The 23,083-nt window shown below is 44.8% G+C and overlaps 1 protein-coding gene across 1 annotated transcript in view; it reads left to right on the top strand.

The window, feature by feature from the left end:
* LOC307245016 (histone-lysine N-methyltransferase 2C-like) overlaps nucleotides 1-23,083 on the top strand; it is a gene marked incomplete at its 5' end in the record, with an annotated part of 68,648 nt that overhangs the window by 8,983 nt on the left and 36,582 nt on the right. The window contains 18 exon segments of the mRNA XM_080020427.1: nucleotides 1,692-1,801; nucleotides 3,555-3,838; nucleotides 4,181-4,408; nucleotides 4,787-5,084; nucleotides 5,087-5,146; nucleotides 6,496-6,605; nucleotides 8,434-8,559; nucleotides 9,117-9,242; nucleotides 10,914-11,015; nucleotides 12,861-12,965; nucleotides 13,778-13,959; nucleotides 14,725-14,889; nucleotides 18,147-18,256; nucleotides 18,539-18,607; nucleotides 19,795-19,897; nucleotides 20,225-20,346; nucleotides 20,769-20,894; nucleotides 22,956-23,078. Of these exon segments, the coding sequence (XP_079876553.1) occupies nucleotides 1,692-1,801; nucleotides 3,555-3,838; nucleotides 4,181-4,408; nucleotides 4,787-5,084; nucleotides 5,087-5,146; nucleotides 6,496-6,605; nucleotides 8,434-8,559; nucleotides 9,117-9,242; nucleotides 10,914-11,015; nucleotides 12,861-12,965; nucleotides 13,778-13,959; nucleotides 14,725-14,889; nucleotides 18,147-18,256; nucleotides 18,539-18,607; nucleotides 19,795-19,897; nucleotides 20,225-20,346; nucleotides 20,769-20,894; nucleotides 22,956-23,078 (2,549 nt within the window).

Below are 23,083 nucleotides of genomic sequence, written 5' to 3'. Positions count from 1 at the left end.
ATTTCTACACTGGACCAGGGAAGCCTTTTACCTGCATTCTGTTTGCCTACTTACACATTAAGGACCCAAGCCCTCAAAAGGCCTATTTCAGCTCCATGTAGCCCCTCCACGTCACCTCTTAGACTCACACAATGTAGTCTGTCACAGCCTGCTAGCCCTGCACAGCTAAGTGCAACACTCTTAAGTATAACAGAAATGAGTATGACAGAACTAAACACCAAGAAGCCTAGCCCTTTGAAGCTTAGTCCTAGCCATGAAAACCAAACACTGGAAAGTAACCTTGCCTGTCTAAGTCCCAGCCTCAACTCGCCTTCAACTCCGTCAGCTTGTCCACCTTTGCCTGCCGCTTTTAGTCCGGAACACTCGAGCAAGCCTCCTTCCCCGGATGATCGTGGCCAAGTTTTCATTTCTGTAGAACACTGTAGTCAAGGTAGCCCAACTGATACTAGCAAAACAGTTGACGTCCTCACAGCAGCTTGCCCAACTGAGGAAATCTCTTCTCCTGTCAGCCCCTCTCATTGCATGGAGGCAACTGAACCTCACCATAGCCCAAGGCAGATTAAAACAAGCCCAGTTCATGATAGTCAAAGCGATGCTATTGAAATGCCCACTAACCAATTGCCCGCTTGCCTTGTTCAAGACGCTGCTTCTCCCATGCCAATGGATGGTACCCCTGTAGACATTAGCCAGTCAAATCAGGATGGGTCCTCAGTCCAATTGGCTAGTCCCATCCATAACAACTTAACTCAGGATGAGAAAATGGAGATATCTGTAGAGATACACTGTCATTCTGCTCAAACCCAAAGTAGCCCCATTCATGGTGAGTGCCCAAGATCTAGCCCTGATCATTCAAGCTCATCTTGTGCTGGCCCAATCAGCGAAGAAGCTAATGTCAGCCCCATGCATACCAAAGTTGGTGTTCTGTCATCCATTATTCATCAAGATGCCAGTCCCACACAGGGTCAATCCATTGGCAGCCCCTTACAATCCAGTCAGGTACAGGCTTGCACGATAGCTTCACTGGCTAGTTCCAGTCCTCTGACAACTGACATCCTAATCCATAGCCCCGCAAACAACAATCTGAATCCTGTTTCACCATCCCATAATTGCCAAGTACAAACAATCCCAGATAGTGGCCTGAGCATCATCCACAGGTTAGCAAGATCTACACATGCTAGTCCTTCACAGGGCCAAACAAGTTCATCCCCTTCTAGCCTTGTGAACACACAGAGTCCCCCACAAGAGAACTCTCCATGCTCTCCACATCCTCTCCATGCTAGCATAGTTTATGCTAGCCCAACGCATGGCTTAGTTCACACAAGTGACCCCTGTGCTGGCCCTACACATAGTCCTGGCCCTACACACAGTCCAATCCAAACCGATGAACCCTGTGCTGGCCCTACACACAGTCCAATCCAAACTGATGAACCCTGTGATGGCTCTACACACAGTCTCATCCAAACTGAGGAACCCTGTGATGGCTCTACACACAGTCCCATCCATGTCAGTCAATCCAGTGCTAGTGTTACACATAGCCCAATCCACACCAGTGAACCCTGTCCTAGCTCCACACAGAGTCCATCTCACACCAGTGAACTGTATCCTAGCTCCACACAGAGTCCTGCCCAAAGCAGTGAACCCTTTCCTAGCTCCACACAAAGTCCAGCTCACACCTGTGAACCCTTTGCTAGCTCTTCCCAGAGTCCAGCCCACATCAGTGAACCCTGTCCTAGCTCCACACAAAGTGCAGCTCACACCAGTGAACCCTTTGCTAGCTCCACACAGAGTCCAGCCCACATCAGTGAACCCTGTCCTAGCTCCACACAAAGTCCAGCTCACACCATTGAACCATTTCCTAGCTCCACACAGAGTCCATCTTACACCAGTGAACCCTATCTTAGCTCCACACAGAGTCCTGCCCAAAGCAGTGAACCCTTTCCTAGCTCCACACAGAGTCCAGCTCACACCGATGAAGCCCTTGCTAGCTCTACCCAGAGTCCAGCCCACACTAGTGAACCCTGTCCTAGCTCCACACAAAGTCCAGCTCACACCAGTGAACCCTTTGCTAGCCCTACCCAGAGTCCAGCTCACACCAGTGAACCCTGTCCTAGCTCCACACAAAACCCAGCCAACACCATTGACCCCTTTGCTAACTCTACCCAGAGTCCAGCTCACACCAGTGAACCCTGTCCTAGCTCTACACAAAGTCCTGCCCAAAGCAGTGAACCCTGTACTAGTTCAACCCAGAGTCCAGCTCACATCAGTGAACCCTTTGCTAGCTCCACACAAAGTCCTGTCCAAAGCAGTGAACCCTGTCCTCGCTCCACTGAAAGTCCTCCCCAAATCAGTGAACCCTGTCCTAGCTCTTCACAGAGTCCAATCCAGACAAGTGAACCCCGTGCTAGCCCTGGGCATTATTCTGCCCCAGTCAGTCCACTACAGGTGAAACCCACAGATAGCTTTAGCCACAAATGCTTGAGACCTGACAGTCCTCTTTATAGTATCACCTATACTGTTAGCTCTAGACCAACTAGTCCTCCAGACAGCCAGGAAGTCTCTGGCATTGATACCCAGGAGAGCATTGCTCTAATAGGCCCCCTTTGTGTAAGTCCAGCTAGCCCTGTTGATGCTCATTCCACTCAGCATTCTTCGATCCATGATAGCCCTGCCCATGCTTATTCCCCTCAGTCCAGCCCTGCCCATGCTTGTTCCTCTCAGTCCAGCCCTGCCCATGCTACTTCCCCCGAGTCTACCACTGTCCATGCTAAGTCCCCTCTGTCTCATCCTACTGTTGCTACGAGCCCTGTCCATACTAGTTTCCATCAAGCTAGCCCTATCCATGCTAGTCCTGTCCATGCAAGTTCCCCTCAGGCAAACCCTATCCATGTTAGTCCTGTCCATGCAAGTTCCCCTCAGGCAAGCCCTATCCATGCAAGTTCCACTGTGGCTAGCCCTGTCAGTGCAAGCCCTCTCCAGGCCAGTTCTCCTCATAATAGCCCTGTCCATGCCAGGTCCCGTCAGGCTAGTCCTATCCAAATCAGCGCTGTCCATCCTCTTTCCACTCCAGGTAGCCCAAGCCTTTCTAGTCAAATTGACAGCGCCTCTTCAGCACCTAGCCTTAGCTATACAGGTGAAATAACACTCAGCCCCTTTACCCCTGGGCCCACACATATCAGTCTAAACCTCAAAAGTTCTCAGAAAAGCCCCCTTCAGACTCATCAGGCTAATTCTCAGCACACAAGCCCGGCCCCAAGCCCCATGCGGTCAGGCCAAACACTGGCTGGTGCCATGAGTTCTAATTCGCCAGAGCCCAGTCCCGGTCCTGCTGGATCGCTTCCTGGACTTGTCAGCCCTCAGCAAGACAAAGAGGGTGAAGTGAGGGTAACTCCTGGTGAGTATTTCTCCTGGTACGTCTGTGCGCATTTCAATATGTCCTTCTGTTTTCTTTAGAACTGGAAAATATGAATTATCCACTGTTCTTTATTATCGCCGATCTTAGGTATAACTCCTCATATCACTCTGCCTAAACTCCTTTTTCCTGAACGTTTCTCCAGATGTCAACCCGGCCATAGAATACATAGAGGAAGAAAGGGAAACTGAGGAAGAGGACAGACGGCACGAGGAGCGAAGCAAGCGTAAATTGGAGGAAGAGAGCGGAGAGGAGGTGAAGACCGTGGTCCGCGATGAAGTGGAGCAGAGAACGGAGGCGGAGCGGGGGATTGATGAAGAAGGAGAGGTTGAGCAACACAAGGGAATAGAAGAGGAGTCTTTCCAGAGAAGAGATGGAGAGACTGTGGAGGCTTCGGTGGAGGCTTTGATGGAGGAGGTGGTGGAGGAGGTGGTTAAAAATTCATATCTCTCTGTATGTGTAGACCTCCACACCGCAGCTTCTCCTCCTCCAACCTTCACCGCCTCTACCCCACCCCGGCCCTCCCCCTCTCCTTCACCCGCTGTCCCCGACTCCCCCCTATCTCCCCAGCAGACGTCCGAAGTGCTCTCCCCCACCCCCGGCACCGCCCCCTCCCCCTCTCCCTCCTCCTCCTCCTCCTCACTCTCCCTCCATCCCTCCCTCCATTCCTCCCCCCCCAGAGCTGGTTCTCTGGAGGTCAGCTCCTCCCCTCTCCCATTCTCTCACAGGACGGCCCTGCCCCTCTCCCCTTCCCCCCTCTCCTCCCCCCAGCCATCCTCACCCACCGGGGGAGACCATTCCCTGGCTGCTTTTTCCCCTCCCCCTCCCCCTCATTGCCCCTCCTCCCCTCTGAAGGACTGGCCCCAGGAAGAGGAAGCGGCTGAAATGGAGGCATCAGTCCTGTCATGTGGTCAGCCGGCAGTGGGTGACGAGGGCCGACCGGAGAGCCCGGCCGTGCCCCCCACCAAAGATCCCCCTCCCCAGCCTTCGGAGGAGGAGGCCGAGGAGAGGAAGGAGGAGGAAGAGGAGGCGGAGGAGAGGAAGGCGGAGGAGAGGAGGGAGGAAGAGGAGGAGTTGCCCGTGGAGTTGCCCATTCGCGAAACCGCGCAACTTCAGTCCGTCACTGTTGTGGAGGTGGTTGCCAGGCAACCACTGACAACGGTGCACCAGGAAGAGGAAGTTGTGGATGAAGCACTGGAAAGGCGTCCGGAGTCTCTCCTTGGTATGGGGGGGGAGCGAGAGGGGGAGGAGGAAGAGGAGGAAGGCGGGAGTGTTTCGGAAGAGGGCCGACCAAAGCAGCCGGACACGGAGGAGCAGCGGCTGGACGCTGAGGAGAGCCAATCAGGAGAGGCGGAGGAGACGCAGCAGCTGGAGGAGGAAGAGGAGGAGGAGGAGGCACCGTTCAGCCCCGTGCTCCCCCTCGACCCCTCTCTGGACAGTGAGGTGATGGCGCTCATGGGCTCCTCCTCCCCGCCTGCCTCCCTGCTGCACCCCTCCTCCCCCAGCCCTCCCTCCTCCTTCCGCAGGGCGAAGACCTGGTCCCTTAGACCCCCTCCCTCCTCCAGACCCTCGGACGATCTGTCCATCCGTCTGCGGATGTCTCCCTTTTCCACCGAGGCCTCCCCAGAAACCTCCCCCACCAGGGACCCAAGCACCCCGCCCCCCCTGTCCCCGCCTTCACCCCTCTCCAGGGGCACATCCTCCCCGGGGGTCCCCGAATCTCCCATTCACAGAAAGGTAACTTGTTTAGACCGATCAACAAGGTCAAACTAAATTAAATCTTTTAAATTAGTTGAAAGCTTCATGTGTTTGAGTGAAAGGCAGTCTGTGTGGTAATGATGGGAAATTGCAACTGTTTCTGAGGGAATTCCATGTTTTGGAAGTAAAGTTGCTTTGTATAGTAGTTTTTTAAGGGTGTCACGATTCCGATCGAGATGAGCGTTTGATTTAGAACTTCGAAATCACAAGCAAGTTTTGCGATTCTCCCAGTATTTCTGTGGAAAATATTGTCCGAAATTGGGAGTTAATATCAAAAGACAACAAGCGGCACAAAATCCCTCACCCCCAGCTCTGATTGGCCGACGTCACCAAGGGTGCATTTGGGGTTTGGACAGGCAGCGGATGACGTGATTGGTGACGTCACAGGCGGATTCATCATGGCGGTGCAGTTGTTGTTTGTTTCCCGAAGTGGAGGCGCTTTTAATTATTTTTTGCGCTGCAAAGTCGCAGCACAGTCTCGCGGGGTCGCATTCCACTGATCACAGGGCGGGAGTATAGAGAGAAAGAAGGTTCTAGACCTTAGGGTTACACAAGGCGGTGGCGGAGGATTTGGTGTCAAAGGCAAAAGCGTCAAATGTCGGGTAACACCGGTGTCGTGGTGATTTCATGAACTGGGGGAAAAAGTTCTTCACTGTGGAATCCGGCAGCGGACATTGTGACAGCTCAAAGAGCAGCCCCCTCTCCATCTTCATAAAGAAGAATTTGAAAATGTAGATGACTGTTGTCAGGGCATAAAACCAATGTGTAAATTGTTGATAAAGTAAATGTTAAACTTAATTATTCTGGAGTCTGGTTTTGATATAGCTCTTAACTGTTGAGGTATGTTGTTTAAATATTGTCATATTTCTGTTATTTATAATTTTTATTGTTCGAATAAAAGTAACTTATTGAGAAACAAGTGTTTTTCTTTACAAATAAAGACTCGCTAATCTAACAATGCTGACAAGAAAATGTTTGAATCGAATCGTGACCTTAAAATCGAAGATGAAATCGAATCATGGCACCCCTAGTAGTTATATTTCATAGTAATTATAAATGTATCCGTATTTAAAACCAATATATTGTTTTTATGTTTTTATTTTAACTCAAAGACGCAAGATGAATTGCTTAAGTAATTTGGCTTTTCTGATGCTGGATGCTTGATGCTTCACCTCATTTCAGGAGCTAGGCTAGCTGATCCCCTCTGCGGCCTTGTATTGAGCTAACACAGTTAGCATGCAGAGGTATCCCTTTAAATGGGGGGGTCAACCAATTTTGACCACTTCATCCCTCTTCTTCTCTCTTCAAGGACCAGGTTTCCAGTTCAGGCACGCCCCTTCTTCCCACTACAGTTGTCCCTCTCATCCCTAAGATCGGCATGGGAAAACCCGCTATCACCAAGAGGAAGTTCTCGCCGGGCCGACCCCGACTCAAACAGGTAGCTGTCCTCCTCCGTAGCTCAAGGTTATGACCTTTGACCTCTAAAGGACCAAGCCGGACCAAACATGCTCCGTCTCTCTCAGCAGTTTCATGTGTGTGTGTGATACACACATGAAGCAGTTCGATATATTTTGCGATCCTCCAAGAACCAGGAAGGAATGTACTGGAAACCTTATTTAGTCATTTGATGTAGTACAGCATAGAACTCTACTCTATGTACTGCTCTACTCTACACTCTGCTCTGCTCTACACTCTGCTCTTCCCTTCTCTACGCTCTGCTCTACGCTCTGCTCTACTCTACCCTCTTCTCTACACTCAGCTCTTCTCTACACTCTGCTCTACTCTGCACTCTGCTGTACTCTACACTCTACTCTACTCTACACTCTGCTCTGCACTCTGCTCTACACTCTGCTCTACCCTACTCTGCACTTTGCTCTACACTACTCTGCTCTACTCTACACTTTGCTCTACTCTACAATTTGCTCTACTCTACACTTTGCTCTACTCTACACTCTGCGCACCAATCTATTCTACACTCTGCTCTACACTTGGCACTCTGCTCCATTCTACACTTTGCGCTTCTTGCGATTCTGCTCCACTCTCTATTCTCTACTATACTATATTCTATACACTATTCTCCACTCTACTCCGCTCTAGCTTCGCTCTCTGCTCTTCACTCTATTCTTCTACTCTACTCTACACTCTGCTCTACTCTCCTCCTATTTTACGGAAGTCATTAAAACACCTTCTCTGAAAAACACCTTCTTGACATCAGTTCATCCACTTGAACCGCAGCATGTAGGACACCAGTGCATGGTTCTGAAGCTCTGATACTTCTGATGGTTCCTGCATGTTCTGCTCACACACACTGTATTTAACTGCATGACACAATGTGAATATCTCCTCTTTTAACCTGTTTGATAGCCGTGAATAGCCGCTTTACATAGACATAACCGAATTTCGGTTTCCATGAACCGAAAAAATCCCCGCCTGCCCCCGGATGCAGTGTACCGATGCGGTTTCGGCAACTAAAGGCGGAACAAACTTTTAAGTGAGGCCTTGTAGATCTAATGTGAGTGAAGATTCGGCAACTGGATTGCTTATTTTTCACCTCAAATGTGTTCAGAAAAAGAGGTGAAATCAGTGAAAGTTTACAGATTAAAAGCCGGCGTAAAGCTCAAACCCCATCGGCTTACAGAACGGCTCACAGGGGCCTCAGGAGGGTGGCAGGAGGAATCGCAAACCTGCTTGTGATTTCGAATCGGAATCGTGACACCCCTAATTATTAGTTGATATTATTTGTAATTGTTAATTGATCACCAATCCACCAACAGGTTGCTGTATAATAATAAGATATTATTATTAAAAAAAACTTTTATCCACATGCACGTAATGGTATGACAGTGTAGGTCTCTGCATGTTCTTGGTCAGACACATCACATTCTAACATATTTGATTTGAGTTTAACTTTTTTGTGACTGTTGGATTTACGTTACTACATTTTGTCCCCCACCCCCTCCTCTCTATGCTTTTTTCTTTCTTGTCATTCCATCTCTCTCTCTCTCTCCGTCTCTTCCTCCTGTCTTGCGCTCCATTTTGTCAATTACACTCTTTTTTTTTTTTCTCTCCATCTCTCGCTTTTCATTCTTTGACTCTATTACCCGCCCCGCTTTCTGCCCTTTTTGTCCTTTGGTCTCCTCTCCTTCTTCCTCTCTCCTCTCTTTGTCTGTCCTTTTCTTCCCTGTGCTCCCTCTTTCTTTCTCCCTCTTCCTTGCCTTTCCTACTCTCTGCTGCTCCGCTCGGCTCTCACCTCCTCCCTAACTCAGGGTTCCTGGTGGAGTAATCGCAGGGCAGTGAGCCCCCCCTCCTCCTCCCAGGATTCCACAGGAGAGGGGGGGTGGAACAGCCCTAAGTACCGTCCACCGGACTCACCCCTGTGGAGCATGAGAGTGGTAAAAGAAATGCACCCTAACTGTGCCTGCTGTTGTGTGTGGGCCTGATTCTAACCTCCATGTTAATAACTCATCAATCTAATATTTCTGTCTTATCTATCCACATGAAGCGTCCCAGTTCCTCGCTGATGTTTTATTCACAATGTTTGTTTAATTCCTGATTCATTTTGACCTGAACTTTGTACTTCCAAACGTCGACCTGGAAGTTAAATGAAGCGTAGCTTACCTGCGTTTAGCTGGCGCATGATTTGCTTCTGTTGCCCTGTACGCTCCGGCCCTCTGGGGGCGTCTAATGGGGTAAATGAAGCGTTTGTGTAATGTGGATTACTTTTGTTTAGATAAGTGCCACTAATATCCTAATATCCTCTATTTCAAATATCACGGGTACTGGGCAGAAACAACAGGAAAGTTCTGGTATTATCGTGTTTCCGTCATAGTAACATGGAAGCCATCTTGGTTCATAACCCAACTCAGAAAATGGAACGTGTTTTTGTGTGTGTGCGTGTGTCATGAAACTTGTCAGACGGTCACGTTGGCTGTTGCTCTGGTTTCTCCAGGGTCGAGGGTCAGGGTTTCCAGGAAGGAGGAGGTCCAGAGGAGGAGGGGGAGGAGTGGGAGGAGGAAGAGGAGGTAGAGGAAGAAGCAGGCTGAAGACCCAGGAGATCCTCCCTGTGTCACCTGGAGTAAGAACACACACACACACACACACACACACACACACACACACACACACACATTTATACCTTAATAAATACATACAAATACAGGGGGTCTGAAAAACACAACAAAACAGGGTAAAACCTTTGTGCCAGGAACCAAATTTTACTGTGGCGATTACAAATTAGTATAAGTAAGAGTATAATAACAGCATATCGTGAGTGTATATAGAAAACTAAAGTTGAAGTAAATGAGATCATTCACTGAATTCGTCAGCCCAAAAGTGGTAATCCGTAAGATTGTTTTATTAGAAAGAATCCTGTATTTAATACCATTTTTAGCTGGCACTTTATTAGAAAAAGCCATTTAATGTATGTCCCTCTGTTTCCATTATTGGTGGCAGGGTCCACTTTCACTTCAAACCACCTGCTTAATATTGCATACTTCCTCCTCATGCCCCCAAAGCTCTGATCCGTGGAGGCATGGACTCCAAAAGACCTTTGAAGGTGTCCTGTGGTATCTGGCACCAAGACGTTGCCAGCAGATCCTTTAAGTCCTGTAAATTACGAGGTGGGGTCTCCATGGAACAGGCTTATTGTTCCAGCACATCCCACAGATGCTCGATTGGATTGAGATCTGGGGAATTTGGAGGCAAAGTCAACACCTTGAACTCTTTGTCATGTTCCTCAAACCATACCTGAACAATCTTTGCTGCGTGGCAGGGCACATTATCCTACCGAAAGAGACCACTGCCATCAGGGAATACCGTTGAAGGGGTGAACTTGGTCTGCAACAGTGTTTAGGTCGGTGGTACATGTCAAAGTAACATCCACATGAATGCCAGGACCCAAGGTTTCCCAGCAGAACATTGCCCAGAACATCACACTGCCTCCGTCTGCTCGTCTTCTTCCCATAATGCATCCTGGTGCCATATCTTCCCCGCACACACACTAGGTTATCCTCATGATGTCGAAGAAAACCTGACTCATCAGACCAGGCCACCTTTTTCCATTGCTCCATGGTCCAGTTCTGATGCTCATGTACCCATTGTAGGAGCTTTCAGTGGTGGACAGGGGTCAGCATGGACACTCTGATCGATCTGCAGCTATGCAGCCTCATACACAGCAAGCTGTGATGCACTGTGTGTTCCGACACCTTTCTATCATAGCAGCATTCATTTTTTCACCACTTTGTGCTACAGTAGCTCTTCCGTGCGATTCGACCAGACGGGCTACACTCCGCTCCTCACGCGCATCAATGAACCTTGGGTACCCAAGGTTCACGTCGCCAGTTCACCAGTTGTCCTTCCTTGGACCGCTTTTGGTGGATACTTACCATACCAGGAACACCCCACAACAGCTGCTGTTTTGGAGATGCTCTGACCCAGTCGTCTAGCATCATAATTTGGCCCTTGTTAAAGGGAGTTGCTCAGATCCTTACGCTTGCCCATTTTTCCTGCTTCCAAAACATGAACTTCAAGAACTGACTGTTCACTTGCTGCCTAATATGTCGCACCCTTTGACAGATGCCATTGGAACGAGATGATCAATGGTATTCACTTCACCTGTCAGTGGTTTTAACGTTTTGGCTGATCGGTGTAATTTTGTGGCTGTCAGAGACGTAGATTGAGACTAAAAATAATTGTTTGTTCATCATTGACTCGTTTGTTCATCATTTTGTTTGTTTCCTCCTTCTAGATTAGTTATGTGGAATCCTACCCGATAAAGGAGGAAGAGGAGAACTCCATGCACAACACAGTGGTCATGTTCTCTACGTCAGACCACTTCACCCTCAAACAGGTCTGTCTGTCCTTTTTTTCCCCTCAGACTGTTAATTTGAGGTTGGTTGATTGACATATAATCAACTGTTTGACGTTAGAAACATCTAACCTTGCAAAAAATTACTAATACTTAATTTTAAAGTATCAAACTGATACTTAACACTGTTGGTGAATGAATTTATTTTGTATTGCATTATACGCAATACATGTATTGCATCTATTCCTACAATATAATGCAATATGTGGTTTGTGTATATAGTCTGTGGAAAATAAATTGGGCGTAGCTTTTGTGTGTTGTCACCGTTGGTTTGTGAAGAGACTGGTGAGTGAAACCACCAGATAAGTCAGAGGAAGTAAGAAAGACGCCCATGTTTCTCAATCAAGTGACAACATGCCCAAATACCCCTCTTTAAGCCTCCATATCCTCTTCTCGGAGCAATCATTTTCTATATCACCACCAAGACGGAGAAGCAGACTTAGATAGTGAGAACCTCAAGTGTCTTGTATGTCTTAACGAGAAGTTTCTTCTTTTTCTGTTGACTTCCATTAAGTTTTGAGGTTTTCTCGGTCCATCTTCCAGTCTCAATGTGGCCTGCCACGTCCTAACCCGGCGCATATCGCAGGGCTATACCTTTGGCTGTTTGTGAAAAAGCGTCGGAAATTCCTTTTTTAGTCGAAAATGTGATTATAGAAGATTAATGTTCCTCAAGTTGTTTTCTCTGTGTATTTTCAAAACAGAGTTTGATTTCTAAATATTAGATAAATATTAGAATGTCGCGGATACGTGCTCCATTAGCATTAGTTGAGTTAGTCACCAACAAGCTGTTGAACACACAGCGATCTTACTGTTCCTTTTGGTGCAAACGTACATATCAAGATCATCCTTTCATATTCTCAGTGATGTGAAGTGAGAATGTGAAACCGTTTTGTGATAATATTAGGTTATAAAGTGTATCGAATCGTGAATAAAACAGTGTCTTCTTCGCGTGATTTAAAAAAAAAAAAAAAAAAAAAATTTGAAAAAGAAAGAAAGAAAAAAGTTGCGCTGGCGCCAGAGATGCTGGCTCGAAGGACACAAAGAAGAACAGCTGATGTCACTGGGCAATGTTTTAAAGAAACAACAAATAACAACCAGAAGCAAGAAATATGAGAAGAGGGTGGCAGATGCTCTCAATTATATCGCCGCTCCCAGGAAACAGCAATTCCCAAAATGCAAATGGCTGGGCATTGATGTCTGCTGGTGATAGGTTTTCATGCGCACAGTCTGAAAAGTGCTACTTTCTTAAAACTATTGTTGTTATTAAACAATAAATACTTAACTTTGAATGAAACTAAATGACTTCAAATTAAATGATTAACTTGATCTATGCATTTTCCAGAATAGATATTTTCTCTAAATGAATAATTCAAACATTATTTCAGAAAAACACATTCAATATTATCTCATTGGAGGAGTATGGCACAATCCAAGTATTTTGTGCTGCATATGTCTGGAAATGCTTCCAAGACCTTAAAGGCTGATTTCTCAAACTTCTGTTTTCAAGACCGTAATGTCATAGCTTCCAAAATATTTGCTTGATTCCCACAAGTGATATCTTGTTTTGAAGCTCTGATGCTACGCTTGCATATTATGTGGAAAAAAACTAAAATGTCAGATTTAGAAATGTGACCCTGTGGGTCACAAATACACAAACACATATACAATATTTCAGTATTATCTAGTAGTATCTCTGGTGGTTTACTGATTATGTTCCTATCTGCACTGGTCTTTGCAATCAGCATATTACAAGATACACTTCTGTTACTATGTGGAATTTCTGTGAAGACATTGTTGTACGATATTTGTGTGTGTGTGTGTTTGCAGGACATGTGCGTGGTGTGTGGGAGTTTCGGTCAGGGAGCTGAAGGGAGACTGTTGGCCTGTTCTCAGTGCGGACAGTGTTACCATCCCTACTGCGTCAACATCAAGGTCAACACACACACACACACACACACACACACACACAGTCTCTCGCCGTCCTTCACATATTCACATTTTCCTGTTTAGTTTAGATGGGTGAGAATCTAATCTAATTATCAAAGGCCTAATGGCTCTCATCACACCTGTTAACACCCTGCTCTTACACCATCGCTGTTTTGAGTTTGTACACAAACAAGATCCTTTGAGCAGCCCCGATGGCTATACAATTGCTTCAAAAGTATTCGAAGGTCATAACAGTGTATTTACTGTCATGTTGATTTCTTTTGATGTTATGAAGGACTGGTGCTCGAAGCAGGGTTCCAGCACGCTTAGTTTTCTATTTGGAAATGGTTTTCTAATGGAAAAATCATGGAATATGACAAACTTGCCCAAATGTCATGGAAAATAAAAGTTGCCCTGGGAATGCTTTATTCATTTTTAGAAAAAAAAAAGAATTAAATTGCTTCTCTTGGAGCCTTCCATTCTGTCAGGTGTATTGGTAGACTAGAATTCTTATTTGGTTGAGGTGTGCCCATTGATTGCTGAGAAGAGGACTGATCAGCAAAATTGATCAAAAATATATTTATCAATGTGCGGATCATGAAAAATGTCCTGGATATGTTTTTCTTGAAGAGAGTGGTATCCCTGTTCAAGTGTGCGGTGAAAGTTACTTGAAGTTACTTATTTAAAGAATTAATTAAGATTGAAAATTACTTAATACAGATTTTAATAATTTGTTGGTGTCTTATCGGTTGAAGGTGTGCACCTTTTTTTTTTTTTCTCCTCTTGGCTATGTATTAATTGTCGCTGTGCACTTGCAGATCACGCGGGTGATTTTAACCAAAGGGTGGCGCTGTTTGGAGTGCACAGTCTGCGAGGCGTGCGGGGAGGCCAGCGACCCTGGGCGGCTGTTGCTATGCGACGACTGCGACATCAGCTATCACACCTACTGCCTGGACCCGCCACTACACACCGTGCCCAAGGGCGCCTGGAAGTGCAAGTGGTGGGTTCACCCTTCGGAAAAACCGCCCTGCAGACATTTTATTGGAAAGCTTTTATTGAATGCCAAAATGATTATACGAATGACTGGAATTCCTGCTTTCTTGGTGCACAGTGTCATGTGTGGATATCTAATAGACAAAAATGTATTATACGTAGCATCTTTTTTGTTTTGTTTTGTTACACAGTCCACAAAGTCTACTGTTCAGATAACTTCATTTATGGGATTGGTAATCAGACGGGGTTAGTGTGTCAGTGATCATTTAAGTCTTAATTTAAGACTTATAATTGGTCTCCGTAGTAAATAAATCGGTGCATCTCTATAAATGAGATGATGTCATTTTATCCTGATCAGCGACTGTTCAACGGGTTTTGTCAGAATAAGAAGCCAGAGTGTTTGGTTACATAACAACACAAGCCTCACTCACACGAGCGACAGCAGAAGTGTTTACCTTCACTCTTGACCACTGCATTGACATTGCACGGGATTCAATTTTCCCCAAAAATAAAACTTCCTAGCGTGGCAGAACTTTGGATTTTGACACAAAGTTCACACTTCCTGGTGTGGAACCGTGATACGTCCTGTGTGAAAGACTGATCTGTGTGTGTGTGTGTGTGTGTGTGTGTGTGTGTGTGTGTGTGTGTGTGTGTGTGTGTGTGTGTGTGTGTGTGTGTGTGTGTGTGTGTGTGTGTGTGTGTGTGTGTGTGTGTGTGCGCGTGCGTGCGTGCGCACGCTAATAACGTGTTTCTGCTTTGTCCTCTTCTCCAGGTGTGTGTGGTGCGTTCAATGTGGATCCACGTCACCGGGCGCGCGCTCTGACTGGCTGAAGAACTACACCCAGTGTGGTCCATGTGCCAGTCTAAGCCAGTGCCCTGTGTGCCAGCGCTGCTACAGCCACCACGAGCTCATCCTGCAGTGTCAGCAGTGCGACAGGTAAAATTCAACATCATAAAGTTGGATTTATGTGATTGATCTAATATGCATTTGCTTCAACCACCATAATATTATTTTCAAATTATTTTACATTTTCTATAAAAAATTTTTTGAGTGACATCTTTCCTGGGCAAAATTCTAACTAAAAATACATTCATTTAGAAAGCATTGTTTAATTATATATATTGAGTGTAGATTTAGAAGTCCATTTTAGTCATCGTAAGGGGTACTGCACTCACCTTGTGAAATTGCTGTACACACCTAAAAACTAAAAAATACTGGTATATGAGGGTTCTTGAGGTGCTTGACGTGCTTGGGTTTTGTCCTCAGAAATGCAAGTACTAGAATACCTTAAAATTGCTCATTTTGTGCTGAAGTGCTTGACAAGCCCCGAAATGTGATAGTTGAAAACCTGTGATATTCCCCCTGGTTTAATAATAGACAATGAGACTCAGATTACATTTTAATGAATAAAGATCACTTGAAAATGTATTATTTGTTTTTCATGAAGTCATGAATATTTCTTAACTGGCCATAAAACTGCATTATTTAATAAATTAATCAAAATTACCTGAATTTTCAAGTATTCCAATTGATGTTTAGCTCTACTTTAAAGAGACAAGGAGCTTTTTTAAGAAATAAAGATTATCTTATGTGTAGATGTCACAATCTCCCGGTGTACAGTGGCCAGGAAGGGTCATTTTACCATCCTACGTGGTCTGAGCCCATCTAAATATAGCAACGGCAGCCTGGTAACCCAATTTCATTTTTTTCGCCAGTCTATTTTTACACAGAGTTGGGGCTCGGCGGTTTTTAGTTTGGCACCCTGTTGCCGTGAAGTTGCGTTGGACTCCCACAAGGCGCTCTTATTTGCTTCAGTTCTGATTTCAACGGCCTCTGGCATTTCTGATAGGTTTTGGTAAAGGAAGTGTGTGAATCATTGGCGTCCCCCTTTACAAAACATTGTGATATTGTGTGCGTGAGTTAGCCTTGATGTTTCATCATGTGGCGTAACAGTTGCAAAACGCTGTGCAATGACTGAAGGCTGAGACATGGTTCAGAGCTAACCACGCCGGTATTCCCTCTCGGGTGTCAACGGTGGTGATGAGCTGACTGCGGACGCCGCCAGGAGCCTGCTGGCAGCGCTGTCCCCTTTTACTCTTATGTCACACTTATTACTATTATTGCATCTTATTGTTGAACCCAAATTATGCCCAACTACTCATCCCAGTTTTCGAGCCACACACGCACAAAATATTTCTAAAAAAATTAAAAAGGACCGGCTCGATCCTGACGGATGTGCTGTAATTCACATTTTGTGATGTCTAACCTGATGTTCGGCGATAATTCCCGCCATGAGTTCTCAATCTTGGTATTTTTAATAATAATGTTCATCTTGTTAAAAGTGAATCGGAGGAAATTACGTGGCGGTATTTCTGGGGCCCAAATCACGCAGCCATTCACATTGTGTGCGGGGCTGCGTTAAAGTAGCAAGACTTTTGGAGAGGCGCGCGTGAGCTCCGCCAGCGATCGCTTTATCCTTCACAAGGACTGGAAGTAGCTCCTGTGGTATTTAGATGTGCCTTAAATGGGACCTATTATGCTCCTTTTTACACAAGTTAATATAGGTCTATGAGATCCCCAAACCATGTCCTGGAAGTTTTTTTGCTGAAAATTCCACTCGAATTATGCATTAGAGCCATTCTAACATACCCATCCTGTTCCAAAGCTGTTTTTGTGAGGGGAGCCAACCTCCTGAGGTTCTTCTAAGTTCTTTGAGCCAATCGGGTTTGAGCACAAGTCCCGGGCTCTGTGAGCCAATGGCGTTTGAGCATAGCTTTCAGATTTTGTTGTATTTACTCGTACGTTATGTAACGTTCAATGATTTCAATCAGTCCACCAAAATCAGTTTCAGAACAAATTTGAAGCGAGAAATAACCAATCCAATCTTCACTTATATTAGATCTACGAGGCCTCATTTAAGAGTTAGTTCTGAATTTCACCGCGGTTTTCGGTGTCTTTTTTGTGTGTGTTTTTTTTTTTTACATATAAGCTATTTATTAATTGAATAGACAGAAAACATGCTCTATCTTGATATATATATATATATACCATTATTTACTAACCCGATATAGGTCTATATATCTTGATAGTGTCATGTCATAGAAGATTTTGGCCATATCACACAGCCCCATAAATAAATACATCAACAATAAACACCCAATTTTTATTAGCACAGTGGATCGCTTGTCGCAGACTACACTCTATGTACCATATTTTTTTTTTTTTTTTTTTTTTAGGGCACACAGCAGAACTATTTTTAAATTATTTACATTTCCATCGTCTGCAGTTTCCTCACGGACAGTTGGTATTAATTCCTCCTTCTTTTAAACTATTTGGTTGTTGAGTTACTTAGATGGGGGGCAGTTTTAATTCTACTCTGGGCCCTGTGGCATACGAAGGGTACAAAAATCTATGTTTCAGGACATGTTTTATGACAAAAGGCTGCCCACAAATAACCCAAATGTATGTGCACAAGCACTGCAAAAAGTGAGTTCAAAGTTCAAAGTGTACTTTATTGTCAATCGTACCATGCAACACGTAAGTACACAGAGGATCAAAATTGTGTTTCCCCATACTCCAAATGTGCAAGTAATATTTGTAACACACAACATATGACATAAAAGTGCAAAAAGACAACAATAGACACAACACAGCAAGACGAAGGATAGTCTTAATATACTCAAGAAGTCAAATGAGGTATGTTATTAAGGTAATAAGGTGCAGTACAAAGCTAGCAGCAAGAGGATACATATGTATACCAAGGGGATACATATGTATTGTAAAAATGTAAATATTGTGCAGTCAGTTGGTCTTTGTGGGTGTCATGTTCATGTCGTGGTTGGTGAGTTTAGTAGTCTGATGGCCTTTGGAAAAAAGCTGTTCCTGAATCTGGTGGTATTGCACCGCATGCTGCGGTACCGCTTGCCAGAAGGTAGGAGGGTGAGAACTTTGTGTGCTGGGTGGGTGTGGTCCTTGACGATATTAGTGGCTCTCTTGCGACAGCGAGACGGGTACAGGTCCTGGATGGATGGTTGAGTTTTACATTATAGGTCCCCTTTAAGTCTTGGTGAGTATGTCGAAGCGCTTTGAGCGTTACTTGTTTCAGCTTTTTTGCCAAATATTCATCATGTAAATATTCTTCATCATTCATCAGAATGGTATATTCTGTGTATATTTGTCTTGTGTGTGTGCAGGTGGGTCCATGCTCTGTGTCAGGGACTGTCCACTGATGAAGAGGTGGAGTGTGCTGCTGACGAAGGCTTTGACTGCTCTCTGTGTCGCCCACACAGCTGCTCACTTTATGGTAACACACACTCTCACCCCTACGCACATACACACCGCTCATTCTGGGCTGATCCTTAATTTGAATGTCAAATTTAATTTATTCATTTGTGCGATTCAATCTGTGATAAATCAACCTGAAAGACTTTTGTTTACTGTGTGATGTTGATTAGCTGTGTGTGTGTGTGTGTGTGTGTGTGTGTGTGTGTGTGTGTGTGTGTGTGTGTGTGTGTGTGTGTGTGTGTGTGTGTGTGTGTGTGTGTGTGTGTGTGTGTGTGTGTGTGTGTGTGTGTGTGTGTTACAGTCTCAGGGAGAGCAGACGGTTATCAGTCTCCCTACATGGCCCAGATTGTCTCAAGGATCAGAGAGCCTGGTGAGACACAGATTTGTTTGCTTTTTGTCTCTATACTGCAGTATAAATATGCACAGGCTGTGTAATCTTGAAGAGGACCAGTTCCCCAAAACATGTTATTGAAGTTTTTTTTTTTTGCTAAAAATACCACTAGGATTAGGCCTCCTAGCCAGTCTAAACATGCCTCTAAATCCACTGTGTTCCTGACGCTCTGTTTAAGTGCGAGGAGCCACTCTCCTAAGGCTCAGAGTTCTGTGAGCCAATGGGGTTTGAGCACAAGTTCCAGGTTGTGGGAGCCAATGGGGTTTGAGCTTTACTCCGGATTCCGAAGTTTTTCACTGTAAACGTTCACTGATTTGAACTTATCAGTCCACTAGAATCTATTTCTGAACAAATTTGAGGTGATAAATAAGCAATCCCGTTGCTGAATCTTCACTCATATTAGATCTACAAGGCCTAATTCAAAAGTTGGTTCCGGCTTTCACCGCGGTAGACGGAGCCGCACGGAGCTTGGAGCACCATGGGGTACAGCCGACCAGACTTTTTTGTTTTTTTCAAAAACGTCAAACTAAAATGAATAAATCTACGGTTTTGTTTCGACAAATGCAGAGTGCATCGCACACCACAGTCTACAGTACAGTCAACCTACCGTGGACACACACGCCCACAGAAAGAAACACAGAGCAAATACTGACAAATACTAAATGCATATATGTATGAAAGTATGTATATGTATGTGACGAATAAACCTCTTGAATCTTGACAAAGACAATTGGTATTTCACTTTCTTGTAAGCCAACAACAGACCAGATCCCATGCTTAGAGCTTAGGTTCAATGCTATCGGGTGGTCATGCTCCAGCTGCGGGTGGAGTTACTCAGATGTTGGCGGCGGTCTAATTACAATAATGCCCTTGCTGATGTGTATTAGGGCAGCAAAGCTGAACGGCTCGTTTCAGGACATGTTTTCTGAAACAGCTCACAAAAAACTGACTTAGACTTAGTTGTCTTATTTCATAGTTTGCGTGTTAGTAGGACCATTAGGGAGCCAAATCTATCTGCACAAGTAATGAAAAAGTGAGTTTTGCATAATAGGTCCCCTTTAATGTGTGTGTGTGTGTGTGTGTGTGTGTGTGTGTGTGTGTGTGTGTGTGTGTGTGTGTGTGTGTGTGTGTGTGTGTGTGTGTGTGTGTGTGTGTGTGTGTTCTAGACATTAAGACGTACACCCAGGATGGTGTGTGTCTCACAGAGTCCGGTCTGACTCAGCTGCAGTCCCTTGTAGAACCTCTGACTTCGCCTCGACGATACCGCAGGTACCTGCCGATGCCAGACACAGAAGCTGGACTCTGGTCCCAACACGACTACCATTGTTAATAATTGGAAGAGGGGGTGAAATTATTTAATAAAATATTGTATTAGGGCTAAAATACCTTACCGCGATGCAATTCAGTTCTATTGTTTACATTTCTGAAACTATTTCAAAACTGATTTTAAAACTTTGTGTGGAAGTTATGCAAACAATTTCCTAGGTTTCAAAATGGACCTGTTTTCAGCTGACGTAGGTCAGAGCGGATACATTTCCAACGCGGTTGCCACTGGATGTCGCCTGACAGTCTCTGATCTCTGGTTGTGTTGCGCAGGTCCAAGCCAAAGTTGAAACTGCGGATAATCAACCAGAACAGCGTGTCGGTCCTCCAGACCCCACCGGATCCAGAACCCCACGCTGACACAAGCCGGGATGGAGAGCAGGATGACTGCAGAGGTCAGAGGTCAAATGTCAGACAAGCCCCGGTAGTTCAGTAGCTACAGGAAGCTGTCCAGTGACTTTGTGTCCTGTACAGTAGCTGCTGGTAGGCAGCCTGATAGGATCATTGCAGGCAGTAGTGAGACACAAAACTTTAAATACAAACTATCAAATATGAATTAATGTTATTTGTTAATCAGTGGTAAAGATTCCATGCAATACAAAATTTGGCAGTTGAAAAGGTCATGATTTTTTTCCTCAGCAGGTGAGGTCTTTAAAATTCATTTTAAACAAAAGTCATTTACAAACTATAATTTTCATTGCATATATGTATGGAAGTTTATGTCTGTGAAAAATAAACCCTTTGAATCTCTTGAATTTATCTGTATCTCCAGGGCTCTTCTGATCATAGTCTTTCTTTTTTTTTCCTCTTTCTTCAGGTGAGATGGAGTGTGAGATGAAATCTGACTCCAGCCCTGAGCGAGACCACGGTCACGACGATGACATCACCAAGGGAATGGAGCTTGCTGATGGCAAGAAAAGGAAACGGAAGCCCTACCGACCAGGTGAGGATAAGGACAGATGGACGATATGATCTATGATCTGCAGGACCTTTTTATTTTACTGCTTTATCCACCGTGTAAAAGGCTCAAGTAGCTTGTTGGGAATGTCTTGGTGTTTGTTTTTTTTCAGCGACTGTCTTCGTGTACTTAAACATTTAAATAGCTAATATATCACAATATTTTTTGATGAATACCTCGGTATCAGTAAATTGAATATTAGGGTTTGACCAATATGGGTTTTTAAGGGCCGATACCGATATTTTTTGACTGCGGCTGCCGATGCCGATATTTTGTGCCGCTATTCAATATATTAATATCATAAATTCAAAATTCTTTAGGCCAAATAAAATCCCAAAAAAGTGCAATTGTGCATTCCAGGATAACTGCCTTTAAATGAAGAATTCTTTGAAATTGAAATTTTTTAATTTCATTTTCATGAGTAGAATGTGCAAAGAAAATGAAACTGCATGTGCAAAATAAAGGTGCATGGCAGCTGTAATGACCAATCAGACGCAGAACAGATAACTGTCCTTTTAACACATTTATTTTTTCTTCCCTGAGAAAGAGGAAGCGTGGCTCTGCAGAGCGGAGATCGCTTCTGTAAATTTTCCTGCCTACGGCCCGGTGACAAATGCCCTGTGGTTTCGAATCTCTGCATTGGGGAAAATACCGACCATAAAAGTAAAAAAACAAAAAAAACAAAGTCGCCTGTCAGATTTTTGTAACAAGTAACCATATTTTTTTAAATCAATCCCCAAAAAAGGCAACATGTGATTTATTTTTTTTTCTTTCACGCGGCTTCACAAAAAAAGAAGCCCAAAGTTATGCCGGGATCAGACTACACAATATTTTTGTCTTTCATCATTGTCACCATATCAGATTAGATTATCATAGTGCCATAAACCCTTGCTCTGTCTTGGTCTGGAGACTGGCAACTCTACAAGTATGACTCGACCCATCATCATTGCGCGGGTTTATAGGTGGTCGGGCGGGGGGGGAGGGGTAAAGAAACTGTTAACAAACATGGCGAGAGAAGCACTAGCTATGATTCTGGGTGCGCTTCCACCTTCCTGTGCCTCCCGGACGGACTCTGTTCCCTCCAAAGGAGCCCCCGTCCCTGGATGCGCCCAGAGCACATGGCTCATTATTATGCAGAATGACATCAACAGACCTTCTCAGGTGCAATGGAACTTTCTTCTGACTATTGGGATTTCAGAATAATGGAGTGTAGGAGCAACGGGCAGTCATTGCAGCAATAGCAGAATCCCTCTTTCTCTGCGTTCATATTTGGGCCCGATGGCGGAGATTTGTCGGCCACGACAAAATCGGGTCAAAATCTGGCTGAAATAGTGTAGTCTGATCCCGGCATCAGCGGACTCTCCCTCTGTCCCTCTGCTCCCCTCTCCCTCTGCGCGCCGGCGAGTTTGCAAGGAGAGAAAGAGAGATGTGGTTTTACGGAAGAAATGGATTATGTACAGTATTTTAACGCAGCATCAACCTATATCAATATAAACGGTATTGTACCATCCCTATATCTCGTTTGAAAATATATCGATATACCGTATTTGTGTGTGTGTGTGTGTATGTATGTATGTATGTGTGTATGTATATGTATGTATCTATATATATATGTATGTGTATATATATGTGTGTGTGTGTGTGTGTGTATATATATATACACACAGTATATTCTTGAATACTCATTATTTGTCTTTGCAGAGGTTTATGACATTGAGAGGCCTATATCCTATATTTAATAAAACGCCAATATCAGTCCGATATAACGGAAATCCGATATATCAGAAATCGGATCTATCGGTCGAACCCCATTGACTATATTGGGGATGACTATTGGCGCTTTCATAAGATATTTACACACAAGAAACACTCTACACCTTCAGAAAGCTGCATTACGTTACTGCAACACACACTGAAAGACAACCTTTAACTACATTGCGATAATCAGAATCAGTATCTCGTCTCAAATCACAATGTCGATATTATAACAGTGTACTGCTCAGCCCTAGTCTCATGGTCATGGTTTCTTCTTCCCTCTGTCTCTAGGTATTGGTGGGTTCATGGTGCGTCAGAGAGGCGGGAAGACGGGGCCAGGCAGAGCTAGACGATGCCTGAGCAGGAAGTATTCCACCGGCTCGCTAACAGAGACCGTGCTCGGCAAAGCGGAAGGTAGG

The sequence above is a fragment of the Zeus faber genome (genome assembly GCF_960531495.2).
Source record: "Zeus faber genome assembly, chromosome: 19".
Classification (NCBI taxonomy): Eukaryota; Metazoa; Chordata; class Actinopteri; order Zeiformes; family Zeidae; genus Zeus; species Zeus faber.
The sequence above is the reverse complement of the archived record's forward strand: the minus strand, read 5'-3'. Positions and strand labels throughout refer to the sequence as shown.